This window comes from Girardinichthys multiradiatus, chromosome 9 (genome assembly GCF_021462225.1).
Source record: "Girardinichthys multiradiatus isolate DD_20200921_A chromosome 9, DD_fGirMul_XY1, whole genome shotgun sequence".
Taxonomy (NCBI): domain Eukaryota; kingdom Metazoa; phylum Chordata; class Actinopteri; order Cyprinodontiformes; family Goodeidae; genus Girardinichthys; species Girardinichthys multiradiatus.
Window position 1 is genome coordinate 1,681,845 of NC_061802.1, and position 25,286 is coordinate 1,707,130.

The window sequence follows — 25,286 nt, forward strand, 5'->3', positions numbered from 1 at the left end:
TACGTTCTGATAGCTCCTTAAGAAGAAGTATTAAAGCCTTCTGTGATTAATATTACTTAAATGTTTATTTAACAGAACGGCGAGGCCTCTCAGAACCTGCATTAAGGAGAGAAAAAAACGAGAACAAAAAAAGGAGACAAATCAGTAGTCATTACATTTGTTGATAGAAAGTGGAAGCTTGCACCATCGCAATTATGAAGTAAAAGGGTGGCAGCATCATGTCGTGTAAGTGACTGTAGACTGTTTTTTACTCAGAACTATTGTCTGAGTGCTACGAAGAAACCCAACAGGTTTACTTTCACTTTTAGGACTAATGCTATACTGCTCTGCTTGATATATATAAAAACTTTATTAGAAACTGCTTTGGGTTTATTTAAATGGCAATGGACATGGAAAGGGGGAAAAAGGAAGCAAGAAAGTGAGAGATTTGGGACAAAAAGGTAAATAGGAGAGAAGGAGAAAAGAATAGAGTAGAGAAAGACGGATATAGAGAATACAAGATAACACCCGTGGCTCGACAGAGCCAAGGGGCCCCGGGAGTGACCCGGTACACACCAAAGCACCCAGCCCCGGACAACGGGAACCACCAATACACCAGCGGGCAGAGACACAGCCACCGGCAGGGAGGAAATAGGCCCCCCATTTGATGGGGGGACTAAACTGATCCTGGAGAGGGAGCAGTCCAAGACCCAACCTGACACCAAAACAGGCACACACAGTACCAATCATGCATTCCATCCTTCATGCATGCACATAAGAACACTGATACTCACACACCCAAAGACACACAATAATGGAAACCATATGCTCACTCACACTCCCCATACATACTACCGTAAATTTCGGATTATAAACCGCTACTTTTTTCCCACACTTTGAACACTGCGGCCTATACAACGGTGCGGCTAATGCATGTTTTTTTTCATGCCGCCAAAAAGATTTTGCCTTGGAACAGTAGACCAATCAAATTGATGAGTAGTTCAAAGAGGTCCAATGAACTTGTGCGATAAATCGAGAGCACTTTCACAATTCAATTCCCGGTATAGTAAATCAGACATAAATATTCACCCTCGTCAACATGGAAAATCACCAACGGGTTTCGAAAGGCTGGACTGCTGCGTGATTAAGGGGACTGAGTGCGCTCAAGTGAGAGCGTCAACGAAGAGGCTGAAGTGAGTGACGAGATCCTGAGGCTGATCCATTCGTACACTGAAGAACACGACTTTGATGGTTTCAGTGCGCAGGAACAAGATGAAGAAGGTGATCATTGAATTTTGACCTGGTAGGCTGCAGTGTATATGAGTTAGGAGATATTGGAATGTTGTTCATGCTCTGTTCAGTAAAAAAGCATTAGCAACAAAATTTGTATGTTACTGACGTATATTTAAAGGTAGCCGTGTTAGCCACTGTTCGAAAAAAAGCATTTGCAATATGCATTTGTTTATATTACCATACGGATTAAGTTAAAAGTTGAAAATTCCTCACGTGTAATATCTTTCCGTTTAAATTATATTACAACATGGGACACCCACGGCTTAACATCCGGTGCAGCCTGTACAACAACAAAATTGGGTTTTCTGTCTAAAATTAGAGCATGTGGCTTTTAATCAGGTGCGCTCTGTAGTCCGGAATTTACGGTATATACTCCCAGGTCCAGGTACCAATACCTCAGAGAGGCCACCAGCCCCGGGACCCAGGAGCTAGTCCACTTCATTCCGGTGTGGAGACAGGCAGACTGCCCGAGCCACCAGTTGAGACTAGTGCCGGCAACGGCCAAACCCGAACGAAGCCAGCCCAGGCCCTCACCCCCGTCCCTATCCAGAAAGGGGGCCATGAACAAAAGAGGGGTCCTTCCAATCCAAAGAAGCCCCCAATCAGAGCTGTCCCAGAATGTAACACTCCCAACACCCCAATGAATTCCGACCCCAACCCCATGAACCTCCAATCCCCTATGAACTCCAATGTGAATTTCCCCACAGCGTCACCCCCAACCAGGACACAGATATGGAATACATGTCCCCGAACCCAAACGCCATTCCCCTACCCACAGTGGCACACCCCCAGGGGAGAGATCCATGCCCGAAAAGTCAATGAAGACACATCCATACAGCGCAACCCCCGCTCCCAGCCCCGCGGTGCGACGGCAAGGGCCTGGCGCAATGCCACCCCAGCCTCTGCCTGCAAGCGCAGTAGCGCAGACACCATTGCGCCCCATACCCACACTGGACCCCCTGACCAAGACGGGACCGACTCATCCCGGCAAACAGTCCCCAGCCGGCGTCACTCACCCAGGGCCGACGGCCTCCACCATGCCCCCGCAACCACACAAATATACCTCATGACGCCACTGCAGTGACAGCCCAGGAAAAAAAAAAAACAACCAGCTCAGCTCCACCATCACCGTTCAACCCATTCATATGCAGGCGACCACACATCCAAAAAGTGTTTTCTATTTCCAATGTTTTTCCACATCTCAACAAATGCTTTTTACAAAAATGTTAGCATCAATGTTGTTGCACTGTTTTTTATTCCCTCAGACCTTCCACAACATCATCCAGTTTCTACTTCAGAGGTTCTTGCTGATCACATTCCATAACAGAAGGGAACTTCATTATTGACCACAATATATCAAACGCTATAGAAATGAAAGAGGAACAGCAGGAAGAACCACAGCAGATGACTGAGACAAAACAGGAACCAGAAAGTCATTCAATTAAAGAAGAACAGACTGAACTGTGGATCTTTCAGGACGAAGGGCAGCTTTTAATGAAGCAGGAGTCCAGCACCTCTATGGTGACTTGTTCTTATGAGGGAATAGTCCATCATGTTCCAGAACTGCTACAGCATGTAGACACAAAGGAGGAACCAGAACCGGTACTAGTTAAAGAGGAACATGAGGAACCAGAGTCTGTACAGATTAAAGAGGAACAGGAGGATCTCTACAGTAATCAGGATGGAGATCAGCTTGTAGTGAAGCAAGAGACTGACAGCTTTTTGGTGACTCCTACTTATGAGCAAAAAGTCACTAGTGAACCAGAACCAAACAAGAACCAACTCCTCTCTGCAAACCGCCCTGAAGGTGAGAACAAACATCAGCAAGAAAGCAACCAGAAAGACTCAGGATCAATTCGAGATAAAGATTTGAACCCAGAGAACAGACATCAGGACACCAGAAATAACAAGGACAACAAGGACAATTCCAAACTAAAAAGACATAAAACAGGTTTTTTCTCCTGTGAAATATGTGGTAAATGTTTTAGTCAGCGCAGGTACTTGACTGCTCACATTAGAACTCACACAGGGGAGAAGCCATTTTCATGTCAGACTTGTGGAAAAGATTTCACCAGCCAGTCTACCCTGAGTGCTCATGTGAGAACTCACACAGGTGAGAAGCCTTTTCAGTGTGTGGTTTGTGGGAAAGGTTTTACCCAGAAAACCCCCCTGAGTTATCACATGAGAACTCACTCAGGTGAGAAGCCTTATTCATGTGAAATGTGTGATAAAGCTTTCAGACAGAGTAGTGATTTGGCTTGTCACCTTAGAACTCATACACGTGAGAAACCATACCACTGTGAAGTGTGTGATAAATATTTCAGACAGAGTAGTGAGTTTGCGCGTCACAAGAGAAAGCACACTGGTGATAAACCGTTCTCCTGTGGGACCTGTGGAGTCAGTTTTAACAAGCAATCTAAGTTGACTCGTCACCTAAAAGTTACACAGGTGACAATTCCTATCCTTGTGGATTGTGTGGTAAATCCTTTACGCGGAGTAGTGAGCTGACTCGTCACCTCAGAACCCACACAGGTGAAAAACCATTTAGTTGTAAATCTTGTGATAAATCTTTCACACAGCATAGTGACCTGACGCGCCATATGAGAACGCACACAGGTGCAAAGCCATGTACTTGCAAAATGTGTGGTAAAACCTTTAGTGCATATAGTAGTATGGTTAGACAGGAGAACTCACACAGCTGAGAAACCTTACATTTGCAAAATTTGTGGAAAGTCTTTTCGCCTTGGTAGTTATTTGACTGTTCACTTGAGAATTCACACAGGTGAGAAGCCATGTTCTTGTAAACTATGTGGTAAATCTTTTAGTGAACATAGTAGTTTGGGCAAGCATTTGAAAACTCACACAGTTGACAAACCATATACTTGTAAACTGTGTAGTAAATCTTTTAGACGGAGTAATGATGTGGCTCGTCACATGAAAACTCACACAGGTGAAAAGTTTTTCCAATGTCCTGATTGTGCTAAAGGTTTTGCCCAGAAAACTGCCTTAGGTTATCATATGAGAACTCACACAGGTGAGAAACCGTATCCTTGTAAAATATGTGGTAAATCTTTCAGACGGAGTAATGATTTAGTTCGTCATATTAAAGCTCACATAGGTGTGAATGTAAATTGAGTTGTTAATAATTTGCTGTCAGATTAAGTTGGACTAAATGTGTGGAATTAATCACTTTAGGATTGAAGAATGCGTTTGTTATGCCCGGGTGAGTATTGAGTTGTGCTATTTTAAGTAATTAGCCTATCGCTAACGCTAACAACGAGTTAACCATTGTTATTTCTATGTGCTTGGATCTACTTGTAAATAATTTATATAGCTTCTGTAAACCCAAATTTGTATGTGTTGATGTTACTGCAATTCTCCATTATAGGTAAACCATTCGCAGAGATCTACAGATCTCAAGCATATGTATACTTGTCTTTCTAAATAACTTGTACTCGTCATCTTCTGCTTATCCGGGACCAAGTCGGGGGGCAGCAGACTCACCAGAGACACCCAGACGTCCCTCTCTCCAGACACCTCCTCCAGCTCCTCCGGGGGGGCCGAAGGCGTTCCCAGGCCAGCCGAGAGACATAGTCCAGCGTGTCCTGGGCCATCCCCTGAGCCTCCTCCCGGTAAGGACGTGCCTGGAACACCTCCCAAGGAAGGCGTCCAGGAGGCATCCGGTTTAGATGTCCGAGCCACCTCAACTGGCTCCTCTCGATGTGGAGGAGCAGCGGCTCTACTCCGAGCTCCTCCTTTCTAAATAACTGTCCAATAAAATATCTGAAAATACGATTTAATAAACGGTACCATCCTTACTTGTTAGAAAGTGGTTTCTGCAAAATTTTGCATTGTCTGTTTCCGCAACTCCTGTTTTTAGCCGTAGATTGTTGATCCACTTTTGTTGTCTTCTGTACGTCTTTTGTAATTAACTCCCTTGTGCCACACTATTTTCAGAACATAAAAAAAATGTTTATCTTTCTCTCGATGAGAGCCATTGCAACAACCGTACACAGCAGAGAATGTAGGCATTTTGATGCCGTAGCAACAGAACAAATCGCGGAAGTGTACAACTACATTTACTTCCTGCCCCCCGTCTGCCTTTCATGACGTCGACACTACGTCATCAGCAACCCAGCAATACGGAATTAGTTGCAAAATAATAAATATTTAGATATAATTGATACTTTAAAAAAAATGTATTATAAGATACTTATTTGCATCACAGCTGACCCATTTTGTCACCCCACGTTGTTCCCCATCTCCAGAAAGCAGCCCCTCCCTTCCCTGCGGAGGCTCACCTAACAGTCATGGCCCAGAATCAGCAAGCTGCTGCTGAACAGGGATGGGTTTCACGTTTGAACCGATACGGTATCGATGCCCAGTACCTTGGAATCTGTATCGGTACTCAATGGTAGCAATTTTTGATACTTTTCAGTAGTTTTGTGTGTTTATGAGTTAACAAATGTTAATTTGTTATCTCAAACTTTTTCAATTTAACATATTATTTCTCAGTATGTAAACTTCAATGAATATGTCAAAACAACATCCAACTATTTATATTGTAACAACTCGTGGTTTCAAACATTCCTTCTCCCATGTTCCTAGCTGCAGACGATGAGTCGCTAACGGATGCAGGCGTGCTAACGGTGCCAAATGTAGGAGTTGTAGCTGTAGACCTGGGGCTGACAAAAATTGTGCACTCTTCAGCCTTGAGCAAGATCTTGAGTTTAACCAGGTGCTTCCTCAGATTAGAAGTATTCCTGATGCTGGTCTTGCACTTTGTGCATTCATCTCTGGCATGGAAAATCACCCACTCTTCACTCCCTCAATGTCACGATGATGCGTTTAGGTATTGAAACATGGTACAATTTGATTTTACGTGAATAGGTACTCACTTTGTTGTCGTATCATCAGACCTTCGGCCGCATGTTTTGGACACTCGGGTGAAGAGAGGGGCTGAGCTGTCCACTGATCATCACCTGGTGGTGAGTTGGATCCGCTGGAGGAGGAGAAAGCCAGACAGACTTGGCAGGCCCAAGCGCATAGTGAGGGTCTGCTGGGAACGCCTGGCGGAGCCCTCGGCCAGGGATGTATTCAACTCCCACCTCCGAGAGAGCTTCGACCAGATCCCGGGGGATGTTGGAGACATAGAGTCAGAGTGGACCATGTTCTCTGCATCTATTGTCAATGCTGCTGCCCATAGCTGCGGCCGTAAGGTCTGCGGTGCCTGTCGTGGCGGCAATCCCAGAACCCGGTGGTGGACACCGGCAGTAAGGGATGCTGTTAAGCTGAAGAAGGAGGCCTATCGGCTGTGGTTGGCTTGTGGGACTCCTGAGGCGGCTGACGGGTACCGTGAGGCCAAGCGTGCTGCGGCCCGGGCTGTGGCAGAGGCAAAAACTCGGGCCTGGGAAGAGTTCGGTGAGGCCATGGAGAAGGACTACCGGTTGGCCTCGAAGCGATTCTGGCAAACCGTCCGGCGCCTCAGGAGGGGGAAGCAGTGCTTTGCCAACACTGTTTATAGTGGGGGCGGGGGACTGCTGACCTCGACTGAGGACATTATCGGGCGGTGGAAGGAGTACTTCGAGGATCTCCTCAATCCTGCCATCACGCATTCCGTGGTGGAAACAGAGGCTGGGGACTCGGGGTTGGACTCTTTCATCACCCAGGCTGAAGTCACCGAGGTGGTTAAAAAGCTCCGCGGTGGCAAGGCTTCGGGGGTGGATGAGATCCGCCCTGAGTACCTCAAGTGTCTGGATGTTGTAGGGCTGTCATGGTTGACACGCCTCTTCAACATTGCGTGGTGGTCGGGGACAGTGCCTCTGGACTGGCAGACTGGGGTGGTGGTCCCCCTTTATAAGAAGGGGGACCGGAGGGTGTGTTCCAACTACAGGGGGATCACACTCCTCAGCCTCCCTGGTAAGGCCTACGCCAGGGTATTGGAGAGGAGAGTCCGACCGATAGTCGAACCTCGGCTTCAGGAGGAACAGTGTGGTTTTCGTCCCAGCCGTGGAACACTGGACCAGCTCTATACCCTCTACAGGGTGCTCGAGGGTTCATGGGAGTTTGCCCAACCGGTTCACATGTGTTTTGTGGACCTGGAGAAGGCATTCGACTGTGTCCCTCGTGATGCCCTGTGGGGGGTGCTCCAGGAGTATGGAATCGGGGGCCCTTTATTAGGGGCCATCTGGTCCCTGTACGAGCGGAGCAGGAGTTTGGTCCGCATTGCTGGCACTAAGTCGGACCTGTTCCCAGTGCATGTTGGACTCCGGCAGGGCTGCCCTTTGTCGCCGGTCCTGTTCATAACTTTTATGGACAGGATTTCTAGACGCAGCCAAGGGCCAGAGAGGGTCTGGTTTGGGGACCAGTGGATTTCGTCTCTTCTTTTTGCGGATGACGTGGTCCTGCTGGCCCCCTCTAGCCAAGACCCACAGCCTGCACTGTGGCGGTTCACAGCCGAGTGTGAAGCGGCTGGGATGAGGATCAGCTCCTCCAAGTCCGAGGCCATGGTACTCGACCGGAAAAGGGTGGCTTGTCCTCTTCAGGTTGGAGGGGAGTTCCTGCCTCAAGTGGAGGAGTTTAAGTATCTCGGGGTCTTGTTCACGAGTGAGGGAAGAATGGAGCGGGAAATCGACAGACGGATCGGTGAGGCTGCCACAGTAATGGGGACGCTGTGCCGGTCCATTGTGGTGAAGAGAGAGCTGAGCCGAAAAGCAAAGCTCTCAATTTACTGGTCGGTCTACGTTCCTACCCTCACCTATGGCCATGAACTTTGGGTCATGACCGAAAGAACGAGATCACGGATACAAGCGGCTGAAATGAGCTTCCTCCGTAGGGTGGCCGGGCACTCCCTTAGAGATAGGGTGAGGAGCTCGGCCATCCAGGAGGGGCTCGGAGTAGAGCCGCTGCTCCTCCACATTGAGAGGAGCCAGTTGAGGGGCTCGGGCATCTATACCGGATGCCTCCTGGACGCCTTCCTCGGGAGGTGTTCCAGGCACGTCCCACCGGGAGGAGGCCCAGGGGACGGCCCAGGACACGCTGGAGGGACTATGTCTCTCGGCTGGCCTGGGAACGCCTTGGGCTCCCCCTGGAGGAGCTGGAGGAGGTGTCTGGAGAGAGGGACGTCTGGGCGTCTCTGCTGAGTCTGCTGCCCCCGCGACCCGGTCCTGGATAAGCGGAAGACGACGAACGAACGAACGAGGTACTCAGTAGTACCGACGGAATTCTGTTGGTACCTATAAAAGTACCAAATTCGGTACCCATCCCTAATACTGAAAGTTTGAAGCCAATCCACAAGCCTTTGTGATCCTCCTTTAGCCAACGGGGCAAACTCCCAAGTGTTTACCAGAGGTTCAGAGGCCTTTGAGGCAGACCAACAGGAAAAAATGAAATTATGATGTTTCAGAATAACTTCAAAAGGTCAATGAAGCTCCTGTATCTGCAACAGAGAAGTTATGAACCTCCTGGATGACTGTAGTTGATCACCTAAGACAACATGATGCAAAATTGCCAGAGACAAAAATAGAACCGGGCTTCTTCTGAATCAATTTGCTTGGATCAGATCCATGTTTAAACTGAAAAAAACAATTTTAGAATAAAGTGATTTTTGATTTGTTTCATCGTTGAGAACATTTCAGACTAGTCAATTTACATCAAACTTTCCTTCCTGTTAAACTAGTCAGTGGAGTTTGTTACTGTTTCTTCTGACCGATTTCTGATCTAATTGTCAACTTCAGTTCCCTGTTGCTTTGGGTCCGGTTTAATAGTTACTGATTTTATTACCTCAATGAACCAGTGGTGTCAAACGTTATAGACATTGGAGTGCAGCTTGGTGGAGTGGGTTAGCAGGTGCCCCATACCAGAGGCCAGCCTAGGTTCTGACCTTTTCAGCATGTCTCCCTGCTATCCATCCCGCCTGATGAAAGTTAATAACGTCCATTAACATAATCTTGAAGTGATTTAAATCATACTCTTTACACATTATCCACTGATTCCTTTGCTGCTGAACAGAGGAGAACAGAGGAAGGTTAGGGCATTCCACCTCTTTACCATTCCTTACCCGATGTACCTGTCTGCTTTACTTTTAAGCCTGATTTAATTATACTTTCTGCTTCATACTGACTCCAACACTACAGCTCAAACTCTATTGTATGTTACAGAGACGCCAAGTGATAATTACTAATACAGGAACAACAAGTAACTCTTTAACTGTTAGCAACACGAAGTAGTCCTTCAGTTTGATAGGGAAATAATTTTCTATCAGGAACCTACTTACCTAGATGACCTTGTAATTATTTACACCATTTTAGACACTTTACATCTTCTGACCAGGGTCTCCTTGATGTTCCAACCCTTGAATAAAAGCTTTTGGGATTTTACATTATTTGTGCCAGATCTCAGAATGGGGAAAGGTCTTCTTCTGGATGTGAGGATGCAAAGGTCTCCACAGTGTTTAAATTACACCTGAAGACTAATCATGTTTTGTTGGGTTGATTTTGGTTTTGTTTTATGTATTTAATGTAAAGCAAACTGTAAGTGATAAATGCTCTATAAAACAACTTTACCTTCCTTATTGTTTCATGTGGTTTCTTTTGTGTATATAATGTGATCTGTTTTAGATTTTGTGTTCTTAGAGGATGCTTATTCTGTGATTAGAGCTGGGATTTATAGTGTTTTGGTTAATTATCTATTAAACCTGAGCTAGTATTTAAATTGGTAAATATGAAAACTCAGAGTGCAAGTGAATGCAGCACAGAATGAATATAGATCTACATGGCAGGAACCATGTTTTGTAAAATATTTAACAATATTTGCTAACATAGCTGCATAATTTTAGAAGATTATGAAGCTTAAAGCCCATGGTTTTCTTGAATTAAGACATTTTGAATGTAAATGGTTCTGGTTCTGTAAGTGTGGATGAATCGCAGCATGAACGCACAGCCACAACCTCCTGTTTACACTACATCAAGGTAGAGCTGGCCTTACGTTGCAATAAAAATTGTATATTTCCTTGTTGATTCAGCTGTTAAGCATAATCTGTAGAATATTAAGACAAACAAGTTTTAATAGTGATTCATTTTAAAGCCTCTAATATTTTTTTTCTAATTGAGTCCTACCACCACTTATAAAATCTTAAAGTAATAAACTGCTGTTTGTAGCTTTAAGCCTATTAACTAGAATATGAGACACTTTGCCCTGGTAACCTGCGACCCTGTCATCAACAGAGCAGGCTGCAGAAAGTCACAGTTGGACATTGAAATGAATTAAGACTTCATTTGTTTTTCATAAAGCTTGATGGTGCCTGGCTGTTAATGTTGCAATGTTTAGACTGATAGCAAGCAGAGTGAGGTATGTAGTGTTATGGGTTTATATATAGCCTTTATTTTACTTCCTTTAAAGTTGATATATATATATATATTTTTTTTTTTTTTTACTAACATGTAGGACTTAAGTCAAACTGCTTGTTTTTGTTCACAAAGTTGACCAATAAAGCTGATTCTGATATGGTTCTGTGGTTAAACTAGTATAAATATTCTTATATATGTCTTCTAATATGTAAATGCAACATTTGCAATATGGGCTGCATGGTGGTGCAGTTGGTAGCACTGTTGCCTTGCAGCAAGAAGGTCCTGGGTTTGATTCCCAGCCTGGGGTCTTTCTGCATGGAGTTTGCATGTTCTCCCCGTGCATGTGTGGGTTCTCACCGGGTACTCCAGCTTCCTCCCACAGTCCAAAAACATGCCTGTTAGGTTAATTGATCTCTCTAAATTGACCTTAGGTGTGTGAATGAGTGTGTGCATGGTTGTTTGTGTGTTGCCCTGCGATGGACTGGTGATCTGTCCAGGGTGTACTCCACCTCTTGCCCATAGACTGCTGGAGATAGGCACCAGCTCCCCTGTGACCCACTATGGAATAAGTGGTAGAAAATGACTGACTGACGTTTGCAATATATTGTTTGATTATTTCATAGTGATACAGTGCTTTAAAGAAAATGTTATACCCAACTCTACATATATTTTAAGTAATCAATCCATTATTTGTGAAGTTCTTTCTTTAAAAGAGTAATAGGTTATATTTAATTTTATGATTTTATTTAAAAAAACAGTTTTATGTAGTCAATCGTAAAGCCCTCCATCCACCCTTCCAGAGGCGGAACTAAAAGCGCAGTCGGTGTTTTCAGTGTCACTCTCCGTGTGGGACATCCGGCCTCGTAAACAACAAAGCGCTAGCATCGTTAGCTTCCCGGTTTCCTTTTGGTTCTTGTCAGCCGATTATTGTTGTGTTAGCTGAACATTTCTGCAGTAATAATACCTTCGGTTCGGCATCTGAACGAATCCGCCAGAGGTTCTGTTTGCTGCTGCCGAAGAAATATCAGAGTTTGAAAAACCCCAAACTAGGAAGAGATCAATCATCAGCTGGAAACCCCAAATCAGCTCAGGTATGTTACCTGTACGGTGGTCAGAATGAACTAACACTGGAACACACAGAATATGATTAGGGAACTAGTTGATGCCGCGGAGGAAGCAGGAAATTCTCGTGTTTTGTTCACAGCTCGATCATGTTTTTCTTATAAAACCTTTAACAAACGTTAAATGGAAACTGCAGAAAAACGATCGAAAGTAATCATAGATCAGCAGCTTTTAAAGCAGAGAAAGTCGAACTAAATGCGTCTTAAAATGTGTTTGCGTAATTCTGTTTTGTTAGAGTTCTACTGGTGAGCAGCCAAAAATTATTTATACCCTGGCAGATATATACTTAAAATGATTTTTATTCATCAATCGGTTTGTTTCTCAAACATATGACAATGCATATCTTATATACAATTAAATAATTTAAATGATCAGTTTTGAAGAAAAATAATACAATTTTAATAAAGTATGACACAAGGAAAAATAATAAGAATTGCTCAATAGAAATATCTAGATCATTACAGTTATTAAACTCCTGCCTGCTCCCTGTTCACTGGCCACCTTCCTACTGGTCCAGCTCATCAATGCAAGCACATGGGTTTTCAAATGAAATCTGTTCTGACAAACTCAGTGTCATAGAAATGAGGAAGCATCTAAGTTATTTACTGTAAAGCCCGGTTCCGGTCCACGACCCGTGGTCAGGGACCTCTACTCTATTGGAATTAAACTGGGACTCTGGCCAGTCTGAAGAAACATGTAGTTGAAAATTAAGCATTACTTTAAATGGAAATCTTTAATGTGTATGAATAGTTTTGGCTCTAACTGTGTTCATAACATTAATAACTATGTCAGAGAGGATAAAAAACTTTTCAAAATCTTTTATTTTTAAGCACACTTTATAGTTAAAAGTACAGCGACCATTAATAATATTAGTTAATAATGTTCAGTCTTGTAGGGTTATTTTCTTCACTATAGTAATAGAAAAAATGTAAATTATGAAATCTCTGTAAAAATAGTTCAGACATCAAACTAAATAACAGTTTTTTCTCTCATGTCCATGTAGGTCTAGAAGGTAACCAAGAACTACATATTTTAGCCAAACAGTCATATTGACATTAAATAAATACAATCAATACAGTAATTTTGTTTGTCATTGCAGAAATCAAACTAAGGTTATGAATTTAAGTGCATTGAACTTTTCTAACAGATGAGCTGATGGTAAAATGCCAGTTTGAGCAGGAATCAGAGAGAAGAAGCTAAATCAGCTCCGAACGAGACACAGTTGACTGAAATGCAAACTGCTTTAAACAGAAAACACCCAACTGAGTTATGTTCATATTTCAGTCAAACAGAAACAATCCAACATGTTTTATTGGACCGTGACAAATACAATATGGAAAAGGACATTTTAACAAACACTTTTAAAGAAATGTATGTGGAATAGCAATCAGGTCTTTCAATTTGTTTCCTTTGCTTCTCTTCTGTCCATCATGTCTCCTTCTAATCTCCAATCTTAATTCCAGCTTCCATGAGCAGACATTTTCTCTGTCTTAGCAGCAATAACCTGCAGGAGATCGGGGCAAAAATTGGCATAAAATCCTGCTGTGTGGACCAGGCGTAACTCTCAGAGGACAACCAGCAACCAGTTTCCTTTAGAGAAGAGGACAAAAAGGACTTCACACAGAGGACACTGGACACTAGGCTTTTTAACATTTGTATGTAATTACTTTAAATTACTTTGAATTTCATTTTGAAATGAAAATGTTTTGACAATAAGCAACAACTCATCTGTAAGGTGATTGAGGAATCCCAGCTGTGTTGTAGTGATTTAATGTATCTAATTTCAGTTTAAGGGAATTTCTTTAACCAATTTCTTTTAGGCGCTCAAATAATTTGGAAAGTTTGAAGAGCTCAGAATTTTTGCAGGTGGAGTTCAGTTGAATGTTATCTGCATAACAGTCATGGGAGATATTATGGGATGTATTAGTGATCTCTCTAAGAGGGTGAATATAGAGCAAAAAAGGAAATCTGACTGAAACAGAGCCTTGAGGTACCCCATATATTAGATCAGTGGAATCTGACAGTATGCGTTTTATACTGACACTAAAGCCTCTGTTTGAAAGATAAGATCTGAACCAGTATAAAACTGTCCAGAGATCCTGACCAAACGAAGCAGTCTGGTAGTTAAGATGATGTGATGGACAGTGTCAAAGTCGGACGAAAGTCTAACGAGATAAAAACAGTAATTCTCCATTGTCTGCACCCATCATGATGTCACTGATCACATTAAGCAAAGCACCTGTTGTACCCGCAAATAAATCAGTGGATCTTTAAAGACTTTTTTAACAACAAGGTATTTATAAAAATATGCTATAAATTTTACGCCATATTAAAGGAGCCCTTATAAGTGATGGTGACTAAGGTAATATCCAGTCAGTTTTGTTTGTTAATGAAACAGAACAAAGCAAACTGACTACTTTATGAAGTTTTGAGGTCTTAGTTCTCACCTAAAACATCAGAAAATCTATTTTGGTGACAAATTCATTTTTAAACACCAATGACTTTTAGTAGTAACCTGTTTACCGCTTGCATCGATCCATCATTGATGAAACGGGCTGAGCTAGGACACCAAGTAAACAATTGTAAAATAGAAAGTTTTTTCTATTTCCATATTTTGTCCACATCTCCACAAATGCATTTTACAAAAATGTTAGCATTAATGTTGTTCCACTAATCTTTATTCCCTCAGGCCTTCAACACCATCATCCTGGTTCTACTTCAGAGGTTTTCTAACAGAAGGAAACTTCATTATTGACCAAAATATATCAAACGCTATAGAAATGAAAGAGGAACAGCAGGAAGAACCACAGCAGATGACTGAGACAAAACAGGAACCAGAAAGTCGTTCAATTAAAGAAGAACAGACTGAACTGTGGATCTTTCAGGACGAAGGGCAGCTTTTAATGAAGCAGGAGTCCAGCACCTCTATGGTGACTTGTTCTTATGAGGGAATAGTCCATCATGTTCCAGAACTGCTACAGCGTGTAGACACAAAGGAGGAACCAGAACCGGTACTAGTTAAAGAGGAACATGAGGAACCAGAGTCTGTACAGATTAAAGAGGAACAGGAGGATCTCTACAGTAATCAGGATGGAGATCAGCTTGTAGTGAAGCAAGAGACTGACAGCTTTTTGGTGACTCCTACTTATGAGCAAAAAGTCACTAGTGAACCAGAACCAAACAAGAACCAACTCCTCTCTGCAAACCGCCCTGAAGGTGAGAACAAACATCAGCAAGAAAGCAACCAGAAAGACTCAGGATCAATTCGAGATAAAGATTTGAACCCAGAGAACAGACATCAGGACACCAGAAATAACAAGGACAACAAGGACAATTCCAAACTAAAAAGACATAAAACAGGTTTTTTCTCCTGTGAAATATGTGGTAAATGTTTTAGTCAGCGCAGGTACTTGACTGCTCACATTAGAACTCACACAGGGGAGAAGCCATTTTCATGTCAGACTTGTGGAAAAGATTTCACCAGCCAGTCTACCCTGAGTGCTCATGTGAGAACTCACACAGGTGAGAAGCCTTTTCAGTGTGTGGTTTGTGGGAAAGGTTTTACCCAGAAAACCCCCCTGAGTTATCACATGAGAACTCACTCAGGTGAGAAGCCTTATTCATGTGAAATGTGTGATAAAGCTTTCAGACAGAGTAGTGATTTGGCTTGTCACCTTAGAACTCATACACGTGAGAAACCATACCACTGTGAAGTGTGTGATAAATATTTCAGACAGAGTAGTGAATTTGCGCGTCACAAGAGAAAGCACACAGGTGAGAAGCCTTACATTTGCAAAGTTTGCGGAAAGTCTTTTCGTCTTGGTAGTTATTTGACTGTTCATTTGAGAATTCACACAGGTGAGAAGCCATGTTCTTGTAAACTATGTGGTAAATCTTTTAGTGAACATAGTAGTTTGATAAGACATATGAGAACGCACAGAGGTGAGAAACCATATCCTTGTAAACTGTGTGGTAAATCTTTCAGACGGAGCACTGATGTGGCTCGTCACATGAAAACTCATCCAGGTGGGAATATAAACTGAGTTGTAAATCATTTGCTATCAGATTAAGTTGGACTAAATGTGTGGAATTAATCAGTTTAGGATGGAAGAATGCATTCAAATCCCTTTTTATACTTGGAGTAGGTTGCAAAATAATATTGAGATATAATGGATCCTAAAAATATGTATTAATATTGGATACTAATTTGCATCACAGCTGACCCATTTTGTCATCCCAGTTCTCCATTTTCAAACAGCAGCCCCTCCATTCCCTGTGGAGGCCCAACTAACAGTCATGGACCTGAATCAGCAAGATGCTGCTAAAAGTTTGAAACTCTGCCAACTCTGCTGAAAAGTACGTCTAGAGAAAAGCCTTTGTGATCATCCTTTAGCCAACTTGGCAAAAGCACAAGTGTTTATCAGAGGTACAGAGGTTTAGAGGCCTGTCAGGTAGACCAACAGGAAAAGTCGAAGGATGGCAGATGCTAGCTTGCACTAACACTGAAAAATGAAATTCTGGTGTTTGAGAATAACTTCAAAACGTCAGCTCCTGTAGTTGCAACAGAGCATTATTGAACCTCCGGGATGACTGTAGTTGATCACCTAAAACAATATGATGCAATAATGCAAAATTGCCAAAGACAAAAATAGCACCGGGCTTCTTCTGAATCCATTTGCAAGAATCAGATCCATGTTTTCACTGAAGAAACTACTCGTACTCGTCATCTTCCGCTTATCTGGGAGCGGGTCGCTGGGGCAGCAGACTCAGCAGAGACACCCAGACGTGCCTCCCCAGATACCTCCTCCAGCTCCGCCGGGGGGATCCCAAGGCGTTCCCAGGCCAGCCGAGAGACATAGTCCCTCCAGCGTGTCCTGGGCCGTCCCCTGGACCTCCTCCCGTTGGGACGTGCCTGGAACACCTCCCGATGGAGACGTCCAGGAGGCATCTGGTATAGATGGCCGAGCCACCTCAACTGGCTCCTCTCAATGTGGAGGAGCAGCAGCTCTACTCCGAACTTCTCCCGGATGGCCGAGGTCCTCACCCTATTTCTAAGGGAGTGCCCGGCCACCCTACGGAGGAAGTTCATTTCTGCCGCTTGTATCCGGGATCTCGTTCTTTCGGTTATGAGCCAAAGTTCATGGCCATAGGTGAGGGTAGGAATGTAGACCGACCGGTAAATTGAGAGCTTCGCTTTTCGGCTCAGCTCTCTCTTCACCACCAATGGACCAGCACAGCGCCCCCATTACTGCGACAGCCGCACCGATCTGTCTGTCGATCTCCCGCTCCATTCTTCCCTCACTTGTGAACAAGACCCCGAGATACTTAAACTTCTCCACTTCAGGCAGGAACTCCCCTCCAACCTGAAGAGGACAAGCCACCCTTTTCCGGTCGACAACCTTGGCCTCGGACTTTCAGGAGCTGATCTTCATCCCAGCCGCTTCACACTCGGCTGCGAACCGCCCCAGTGCATGCTGTAGGTCTTGGCTAGAGGGACCAGCAAGACATCATCATCTGCAAAAAGAAGAGACGAAATCCTCTGGTCCCCAAACCAGACCCCCTCTGGCCCTTGGCTGCGCCTAGAAATCCTGTCCATAAAAGTTATGAACAGGACCGATGACAAAGGGCAGCCCTGCCGGAGTCCAACATGCACCGGGAACAGGTCCGACTTAGTGCCGGCAATGCGGACCAAACTCCTCCTCCGCTTGTACAGAGACCAGATGGCCCCTAATAAAGGGCCCCCAATTCCATACTCCTGGAGCACCCCCCACAGGGCATCACAAGGGACACAGTCGAATGCCTTCTCCAAGTCCACAAAACACTACTGGTTGGGCAAACTCCCATGAACCCTCGAGTACCCTGTAGAGGGTATAGAGCTGGTCCAGTGTTCCACGGCCGGGACGAAAACCACACTGCTCCTCCTGAAGCCAAGGTTCGACTATCGGCCGGACTCTCCTCTCCAATACCCTGGCGTAGGCCTTACCAGGGAGGCTGAGAAGTGTGATCCCCCTGTAGTTGGAACACACATCCTCCGGTCACCCTTCTTATGAAGGGGGACCACCACCCCAGTCTGCCAGTCCAGAGCCACTGTCCTTGACCGCCACGCAATGTTGAAGAGGCGTGTCAACCATGACAGCCCTACAACATCCAGAGACTTGAGGTACTCAGGGCGGATCTCATCCACTCCCGAAGCCCTGCCACCACTGAGCTTTTTAACCACCTCGGTGACTTCAGCCTGGGTGATGAAAGAGTCCAACCCCGAGTCCCCAGCCTCTGTTTCCACCAGGGAATGCGTGATGGCAGGATTGAGGAGATCCTGGAAGTACTCCTTCCACCACCCAATAATGTCGCCAGTCGAGGTCAGCAGTCTCCCGCCCCCACTATAAACAGTGTTGGCGAAGCACTGCTTCCCCTTCCTGAGGCGCCGGACGGTTTGCCAGAATCGCTTCGAGGCCAACCGGTAGTCCTTCTCCATGGCCTCACCGAACTCCTTCCAGGCTCGCTTTTTTTTTGCCTCTGCTACAACCCGGGCCGCATCACGCTTGGCCTCACCTTATCCATCAGCCGCCTCGGGAGTCCCACAAGCCAAACACAGCAGATAGGACTCCTTCTTCAGCTTGACAGCGTCCCTTACTGCCTGTGTCCACCACCGGGTTCGGGGATTGCCGCTGCGACAGGCACCGCAGACCTTACGGCCGCAGCTATGGGCAGCAGCATCGACAATGGATGCGGAGAACATGGTCCACTCGGACTCTATGTCTCCAACATCCCCCGGAATCTGGTCAAAGCTCTCCCGGAGGTGAGAGTTGAATACATCCCTGGCCGAGGGCTCTGCCAGACAATCCCAGCAGACCCTCACTATGCGCTTGGGCCTGCCAAGTTTGTCTGGCTTTCTCCTCCTCCAGCAGATCCAACTCACCACCAGGAAGTGATCAGTGGACAGCTTAGCCCCTCTCTTCACCCGAGTGTCCAAAACATGTGGCCGAAGGTCTGATGATACGACAACAAAGTCAATCATCGACCTCCTGCCTAGGGTGTCCTGGTGCCAAGTGCACTGATGGACACCCTTATGTTTGAACATGGTGTTCGTTATGGACAATCCGTGACTAGCACAGAAGTCCAATAACAAAACACCACTTGGATTCAGATCGGGGAGGCCATTCCTCCCGATCACGCCTTTCCAGGTGTCACTGTCGTTTCCCACGTGGGCGTTGAAGTCCCCCAGCAGAATAATGGAGACCCGGGAGGGGCACTATCCAGCACCCCCGACAGGGACGCCAAGAAGGCCGAGTACTCTGCACTACCACTCGGCCCGTAGGCTGAAATGATAGTCAGAGACCTCTCCCCAACCCGAAGGCGCAGGGATGCGACCCTCTCATCCACGGCTGAGCTGGGGGGCAACAAGCAAACCAACCCCAGCGCGCCGCCTCTCCCCGTGGTCCATTCCAGAGTAGAAGAGAGTCCAGCCCCTCTCAAGGAGATGGGTTCCAGAGCCCACGCTGTGCGTGGAGGCGAGCCCGACTATTTCTAGTCGATATCTTTCGACCTCTCGTAAAAGCAGAGGCTCCTTTCCCCCCAGCGAGGTGACATTCCACGTCCCTAGAGCCAGCCTAAGCATCCAGGGATCGGGCCTCCAAAGTCTCCACCTTGGTCCGCCGCCCAATCCTCTTTGCACCGGTCCCTCACGGTTCCCCCTACAGGTGGTGGGCCCACTGGGGGATGGCCTCGCACCTCTCGTTCGGGCTTGGCCTGGCCGGGTCCCGTGAGGAGCAACCCATCCACCAGGCGCTCTCCGACGAGTCCGGACCCCAGGCCTGGCTCCAGGGTGGGACCCCGGCTCTGCCGTACCAGGCGATGTCACGTGCCTCGATTTAATAGTCGTCATGAGGGGTTCTTGAACCGCTCTTTGTCTAACCCATCACCTAGAGCCTGTTTGCCATGGGAGACCCTACCAGGGGCATTTAAGCCCCAGACAACATAGCCACTAGGATCATTCGAGCACTCAAATCCCTCCACCACGTTAAGGTGGCGGTTCAAGGAGGGCACTGAAGAAACTATTTTATAATAAAATGATCTTTGATTTGTTTCCTCAAAGAGAACATTTCAGATTGATGGTATTAAATTGAAAAGGCAAATGGAAATGCACAGATGCAAACTAAAAGTAGCCAATAATATTGAAAATTATTGTATTTGTAATACAGGGAAGTGACACTTTTAAATGATGTTTTTAATCTAAATGAGGGTTAAAAAGACTTCTACTTAATACTTTTGCTCTAATGAAATCATTGAAAATATTTTCATACTGTAATTGATAATATTTCCTGCTCTTTATTAGAGAGAAACATGTATGTTAATTTTGCAGTATTGAGTTTGACATTTTAGCATCATGACAACCTTGCTCAGAGTCACAGAGACGTTTATTAGACAAATAAAAGACAGAGGTGCATTAGACCTGTCTGCACTTTAGGATGTGAGCAGACTGGATCCCACTGAGACGTAATACCAGTTTGTTGAGATATCAGGATTTGTGTTTACATGAATCATGTTTATGGGAAGTTACCAAATTACATATAAAAGCTTTTCACTAATGAATTTTTTTTTTTTTTTTTTTTATCTTTTTAAATACATTTCATGGGTTCAAATATTGTCCTGCATTTAAAATGGTTTAAAGATATTACATCCTAATAATAGTGCAAACGTTTTTTTTAGTTTTTTTTTTTTTACCCCTGACATATCTTGTTGTTGTGTTTATAATATCGGACCAAGATAATCTGAGTAAATATAGAGCAGATTTAAAATTATGATTTGCTTTATTTAAGGAAAAAACTAGATTAACCAATCTGGCACTGTGCTTAAATATAATTGCCCCACTTGTTAAATTGCTAATTGACTGATTTTCTAGTTATTTTAGTTCAGTATAACTGGCAGACCTGTAGAATCAACAAATCACTTCAAATAGAATGTGTTTGACAACATGAAATAGGGTAAAACATTTTAGGAAGCAACAAATTGGGCCCCAATCTAAAGAGTCTAACAAACAGATGAGAAACAAAGGCACTGACATATATCTGTTTGGAAATACTTAAAGCCATTTCTAAGGCTTTGGGACAACAGTAAACCACACTGGAGCAATTGTCCCCTGAAACTAATAACTGGTTATGTTGCTGTTCTCTGTAACAACTGCCATTAACCATTATAAATAGCTGGCATGGACTCTTTCACATAACTGGCTAAAAGCTTTTGGGAAACTCTGCTTTGCAGAATTGTTATAATTCAGCCACAATGGAAGGTTTTCAAGCATTAACTGCCTGTTTATCACATCACAGCATAGACCTTTACTAGCCCACTATATAAGTGAGGTCACCTAATAAACAGAGTGAGGGTGAGGCTAGGATAAGGAGATCTAAGTATAAAGGTAAGTCTTCAAATATCTTCTGCCAAAATGTGTGGACTGGGTTGCAAAACCAGATTGCATGGACATAATTATCTATGAGATTACTTGTGCAGCATGAGCATATGTCTGTCTTTGTCAGACCTATTGGGAACATCTAGGTTCTGTGTAATGAACTCTGTAAAGAGGTTTGTACTGTATGAGTTGTATCGTAGCATTAGTAGTCATCCTGAAAGTATTTCAACATATTTTTATCCAAAAATCTCTTTCTGTTAAGATCTTCTTTCCAGAATGGGCAAACGGATTTCATACATACATATATATATATATATATATATGTATGTGTATATGTATATATATATATATGTATATGTATATATATGTATGTGTATGCATATACATACACAAATACACACATATACATACATACATATGTTGTCTGGGGCCTAAATGCCCCTGGTAGGGTCTCCCATGGCAAACAGGTTCTAGGTGATGGGTCAGACAAAGAATGGTTCAAGAACCCCTCATGAAGAACACAATATCGAGGCACGTGACGTTGCCCGGTACGGCGGAGCCGGGGTCCCACCCTGGAGCCAGGCCTGGGGTCGGGACTCGTCGGAGAGCGCCTGGTGGCCGGGTTGCTCCTCGCGGGACCCGGCCGGGCCAAGCCCGAACGAGAGACGCGAGGCCATCACCCAGTGGGCCCACCACCTGCAGGGGGAACCGTGAGGGACCGGTGCAAAGAGGATTGGGTGGCGGACGAAGGTGGAGACCTCAACGGCCCGATCCCCGGATGCTTAGGCTGGCTCTAGGGACGTGGAATGTCACCTCGCTGGGGGGGAAGGAGCCTGAGCTTGTGCGGGAGGTCGAGAGATATCGACTAGAAATAGTCGGGCTCGCCTCCACGCACAGCGTGGGCTCTGGAACCCATCTCCTTGAGAGGGGCTGGACTCTCTTCTACTCTGGAGTGGCCCACGGGGAGAGGCGGCGAGCTGGTGTGGGTTTGCTTGTTGTCCCCCAGCTCAGCCGTCTCGTGTTGGGGTTTACCCCAGTGGATGAGAGAGTCGCATCCCTGCGCCTTCGGATTGGGGAGAGGTCTCTGACTATCATTTCAGCCTACGGGCCAAGTGGTAGTGCAGAGTACCCGGCCTTCTTGGCGTCCCTGTCGGGGGTACTGGATATTGCCCCTCCTGGGGACTCCATTATTCTGCTGGGGAACTTCAACGCCCACGTGGGAAACGACAGTGACACCTGGAGAGGCGTGATCAGGAGGAATGGCCTCCCCGATCTGAATCCGAGTGGTGTTTTGTTATTGGACTTCTGTGCTAGTCACGGATTGTCCATAACGAACACCATGTTCAAACATAAGGGTGTCCATCAGTGCACTTGGCACCAGGACACCCTAGGCAGGAGGTCGATGATCGACTTTGTTGTCGTATCATCAGACCTTCGGCCGCATGTTTTGGACACTCGGGGGAAGAGAGGGGCTGAGCTGTCCACTGATCATCACCTGGTGGTGAGTTGGATCCGCTGGAGGAGGAGAAAGCCGGACAGACTTGGCAGGCCCAAGCGCATAGTGAGGGTCTGCTGGGAATGCCTGGCGGAGCCCTCGGCCAGGGATGTATTCAACTCCCACCTCCGGGAGAGCTTCGACCAGATCCCGGGGGATGTTGGAGACATAGAGTCCGAGTCGCCCATGTTCTCCGCATCTATTGTCGATGCTGCTGCCCATAGCTGCGGCCGTAAGGTCTGCGGTGCCTGTCGTGGCGGCAATCCCCGAACCCGGTGGTGGACACCGGAAGAAGGAGTCCTATCGGCTGTGGCTGGCTTGTGGGACTCCTGAGGCGGCTGACGGGTACCATGGGGCCAAGCGAGGCAAAAACCTGGACCTGGGAGGAGTTCGGTGAGTCCATGGAGAAGCACTACCGGTTGGCCTCGAAGCGATTCTGGCAAACCGTCCGGCGCCTCAGGAGGGGGAAGCAGTGCTTCGCTAACACTGTTTACAGTGGGGGTGGGGAGCTGCTGACCTCAACTGGGGACATTATCGGCCGGTGGAAGGAGTACTTCGAGGATCTCCTCAATCCTGCCATCACGCATTCCCTGGTGGAAACAGAGGCTGGGGACTCGGGGTTGGACTCTTTCATCACCCAGGCTGTCACCGAGGTGGTTAAAAAGCTCAGTGGTGGCAAGGCTTCAGGGTTGGATGAGATCCGCCCTGAGTACCTCAAGTCTTTGGATGTTGTGTGGCTGTCATGGTTGACATGCCTCTTCAACAATGCGTGGCGGACTGGGACAGTGCCTTTGGACTGGCAGACTGGGGTGGTGGTCCCCCTACATAAGAAGGGTGACCGGAGGGTGTGTTCCAACTACAGGGGGATCACACTCCTCAGGCTCCCTGGTAAGGCCTACGCCAGGGTATTGGAGAGGAGAGTCCGGCCGATAGTCGAACCTCAGCTTCAGGAGGAGCAGTGTGGTTTTCCTCCCGGCCGTGGGACACTGGACCAGCTCTATACCCTCTACAGGGTGCTCGAGGGTTCATGGGAGTTTGCCCAACCGGTCCACATGTGTTTTGTGGATCTGGAGAAAGCATTCAACTGTGTCCCTTGTGATGCCCTGTGGGGGGTGCTCCTGGAGTATGGAATTGGGGGCCCTTTACTAGGGGCCATCCGGTCTCTGTACATGCGGAGCAGGAGTCTGGTCCGCATTGCCGGCACTAAGTCGGACCTGTTCCCGGTGCATGTTGGACTCCGGCAGGGCTGCCCTTTGTCACCGGTCCTGTTTATAACTTTTATGGACAGGATTTCTAGGCGCAGCCAAGGGCCTGAGGGGGTCTGGTTTGGGGACCAGAGGCTTTTGTCTCTTATTTTTGCAGATGACGTGGTCCTGCTGGCCCCATCTAGCCAAGACCTACAGCATGCACTGGGGCGGCTCGCAGCCGAGTGTGAAACGGCTGGGATGAAGATCAGCTCCTCCCAGTCCGAGGCCATGGTTCTTGACTGGAATAGGGTGGCTTGTCCTCTTCAGGTTGGAGGGGAGTTCCTGCCTTAAGTGGAGGAGTTTAAGTATCTCGGGGTCTTGTTCACGAGTGAGGGAAGATTGGAGTGGCCGACCATAGCCGATAGGACTCATTCTTCAGCTTGACAGCGTCCCTTACTGCCTGTGTCCACCACCGGGTTCGGGGATTGCCGCCGCGACAGGCACCGCAGACCTTACGGCTGCAGCTACGGGCAGCAGCATCGACAATAGATGCGGAGAACATGGGCGACTCGGACTCTATGTCTCCAACTTCCCCCGGAATCTGGTCAAAGCTCTGCCGGAGGTGGGAGTTGAATACATCCCTGGCCAAGGGCTCCGCCAGACATTCCGAGCAGACCCTCACTATGCGCTTGGGCCTGCCAAGTCTGTCCAGCTTTCTCCTCCTCCAGCGGATCCAACTCACCACCAGGTGGTGATCAGTGGACAGCTCAGCCCCTCTCTTCCCCCGAGTGTCCAAAACATGCGGCCGAAGGTCTGATGATACGACAACAAAGTGCCAAGTCAGTGACTTGATGTAATCAGCTGAGGCCTTACCTAACGGGTCATTGTTTTGGTATAATAAAATGAACTTGACTGCATTGTTTAACAACTAGGATTGCAAAGTATGTTGTTGAGTTTAAGTCTGTCAGCATGTATATAAACTAGATCTGTTTGTCTTGTAAAGTGCCTTGGAAATAGTTGTAAACAATGAAGTAATTACCTCTTTACAGAAGGTGAATACTTTATCGCAGTACTGTATTATCAGAGGTCAGAGTAGATGATACGACAAGAAAGTCGATCATCGACCTCCTGCCTAGGGTGTCCTGGTGCCAAGTGCACTGATGGACACCCTTATGTTTGAACATGGTGTTCGTTATGGACAATCCGTGACTAGCACAGAAGTCCAATAACAAAACACCACTCGGATTCAGATCGGGGAGGTCATTCCTCCCGATCACGCCTCTCCAGGTGTCACTGTCGTTCCCCACGTGGGCGTTGAAGTCCCTCAGCAGAATAATGGAGTCCCCAGGGGGGGCACTATCCAGGACCCCCGACAGGGACGCCAAGAAGGCCGGGTACTCTGCACTACCACTCGGCCCGTAGGCTGAAATGATAGTCAGAGACCTCTCCCCAACCCG

General features: G+C 46.2%; 1 protein-coding gene across 1 annotated transcript; it reads left to right on the forward strand.

Moving 5' to 3' along the window:
• Positions 1-2,569: 2,569 nt before the first annotated feature.
• Positions 2,570-16,571, forward strand: LOC124873858 (zinc finger protein 271-like). The gene is made up of 5 exons (XM_047374871.1): positions 2,570-3,647; positions 3,713-3,888; positions 3,971-4,398; positions 5,541-5,686; positions 14,431-16,571. The coding sequence occupies exons 1-5, from the start codon at positions 2,644-2,646 to the stop codon at positions 15,782-15,784; spliced, it is 3,108 nt and encodes a 1,035-aa protein (XP_047230827.1). The 5' UTR covers positions 2,570-2,643; the 3' UTR covers positions 15,785-16,571.
• Positions 16,572-25,286: the final 8,715 nt, after the last annotated feature.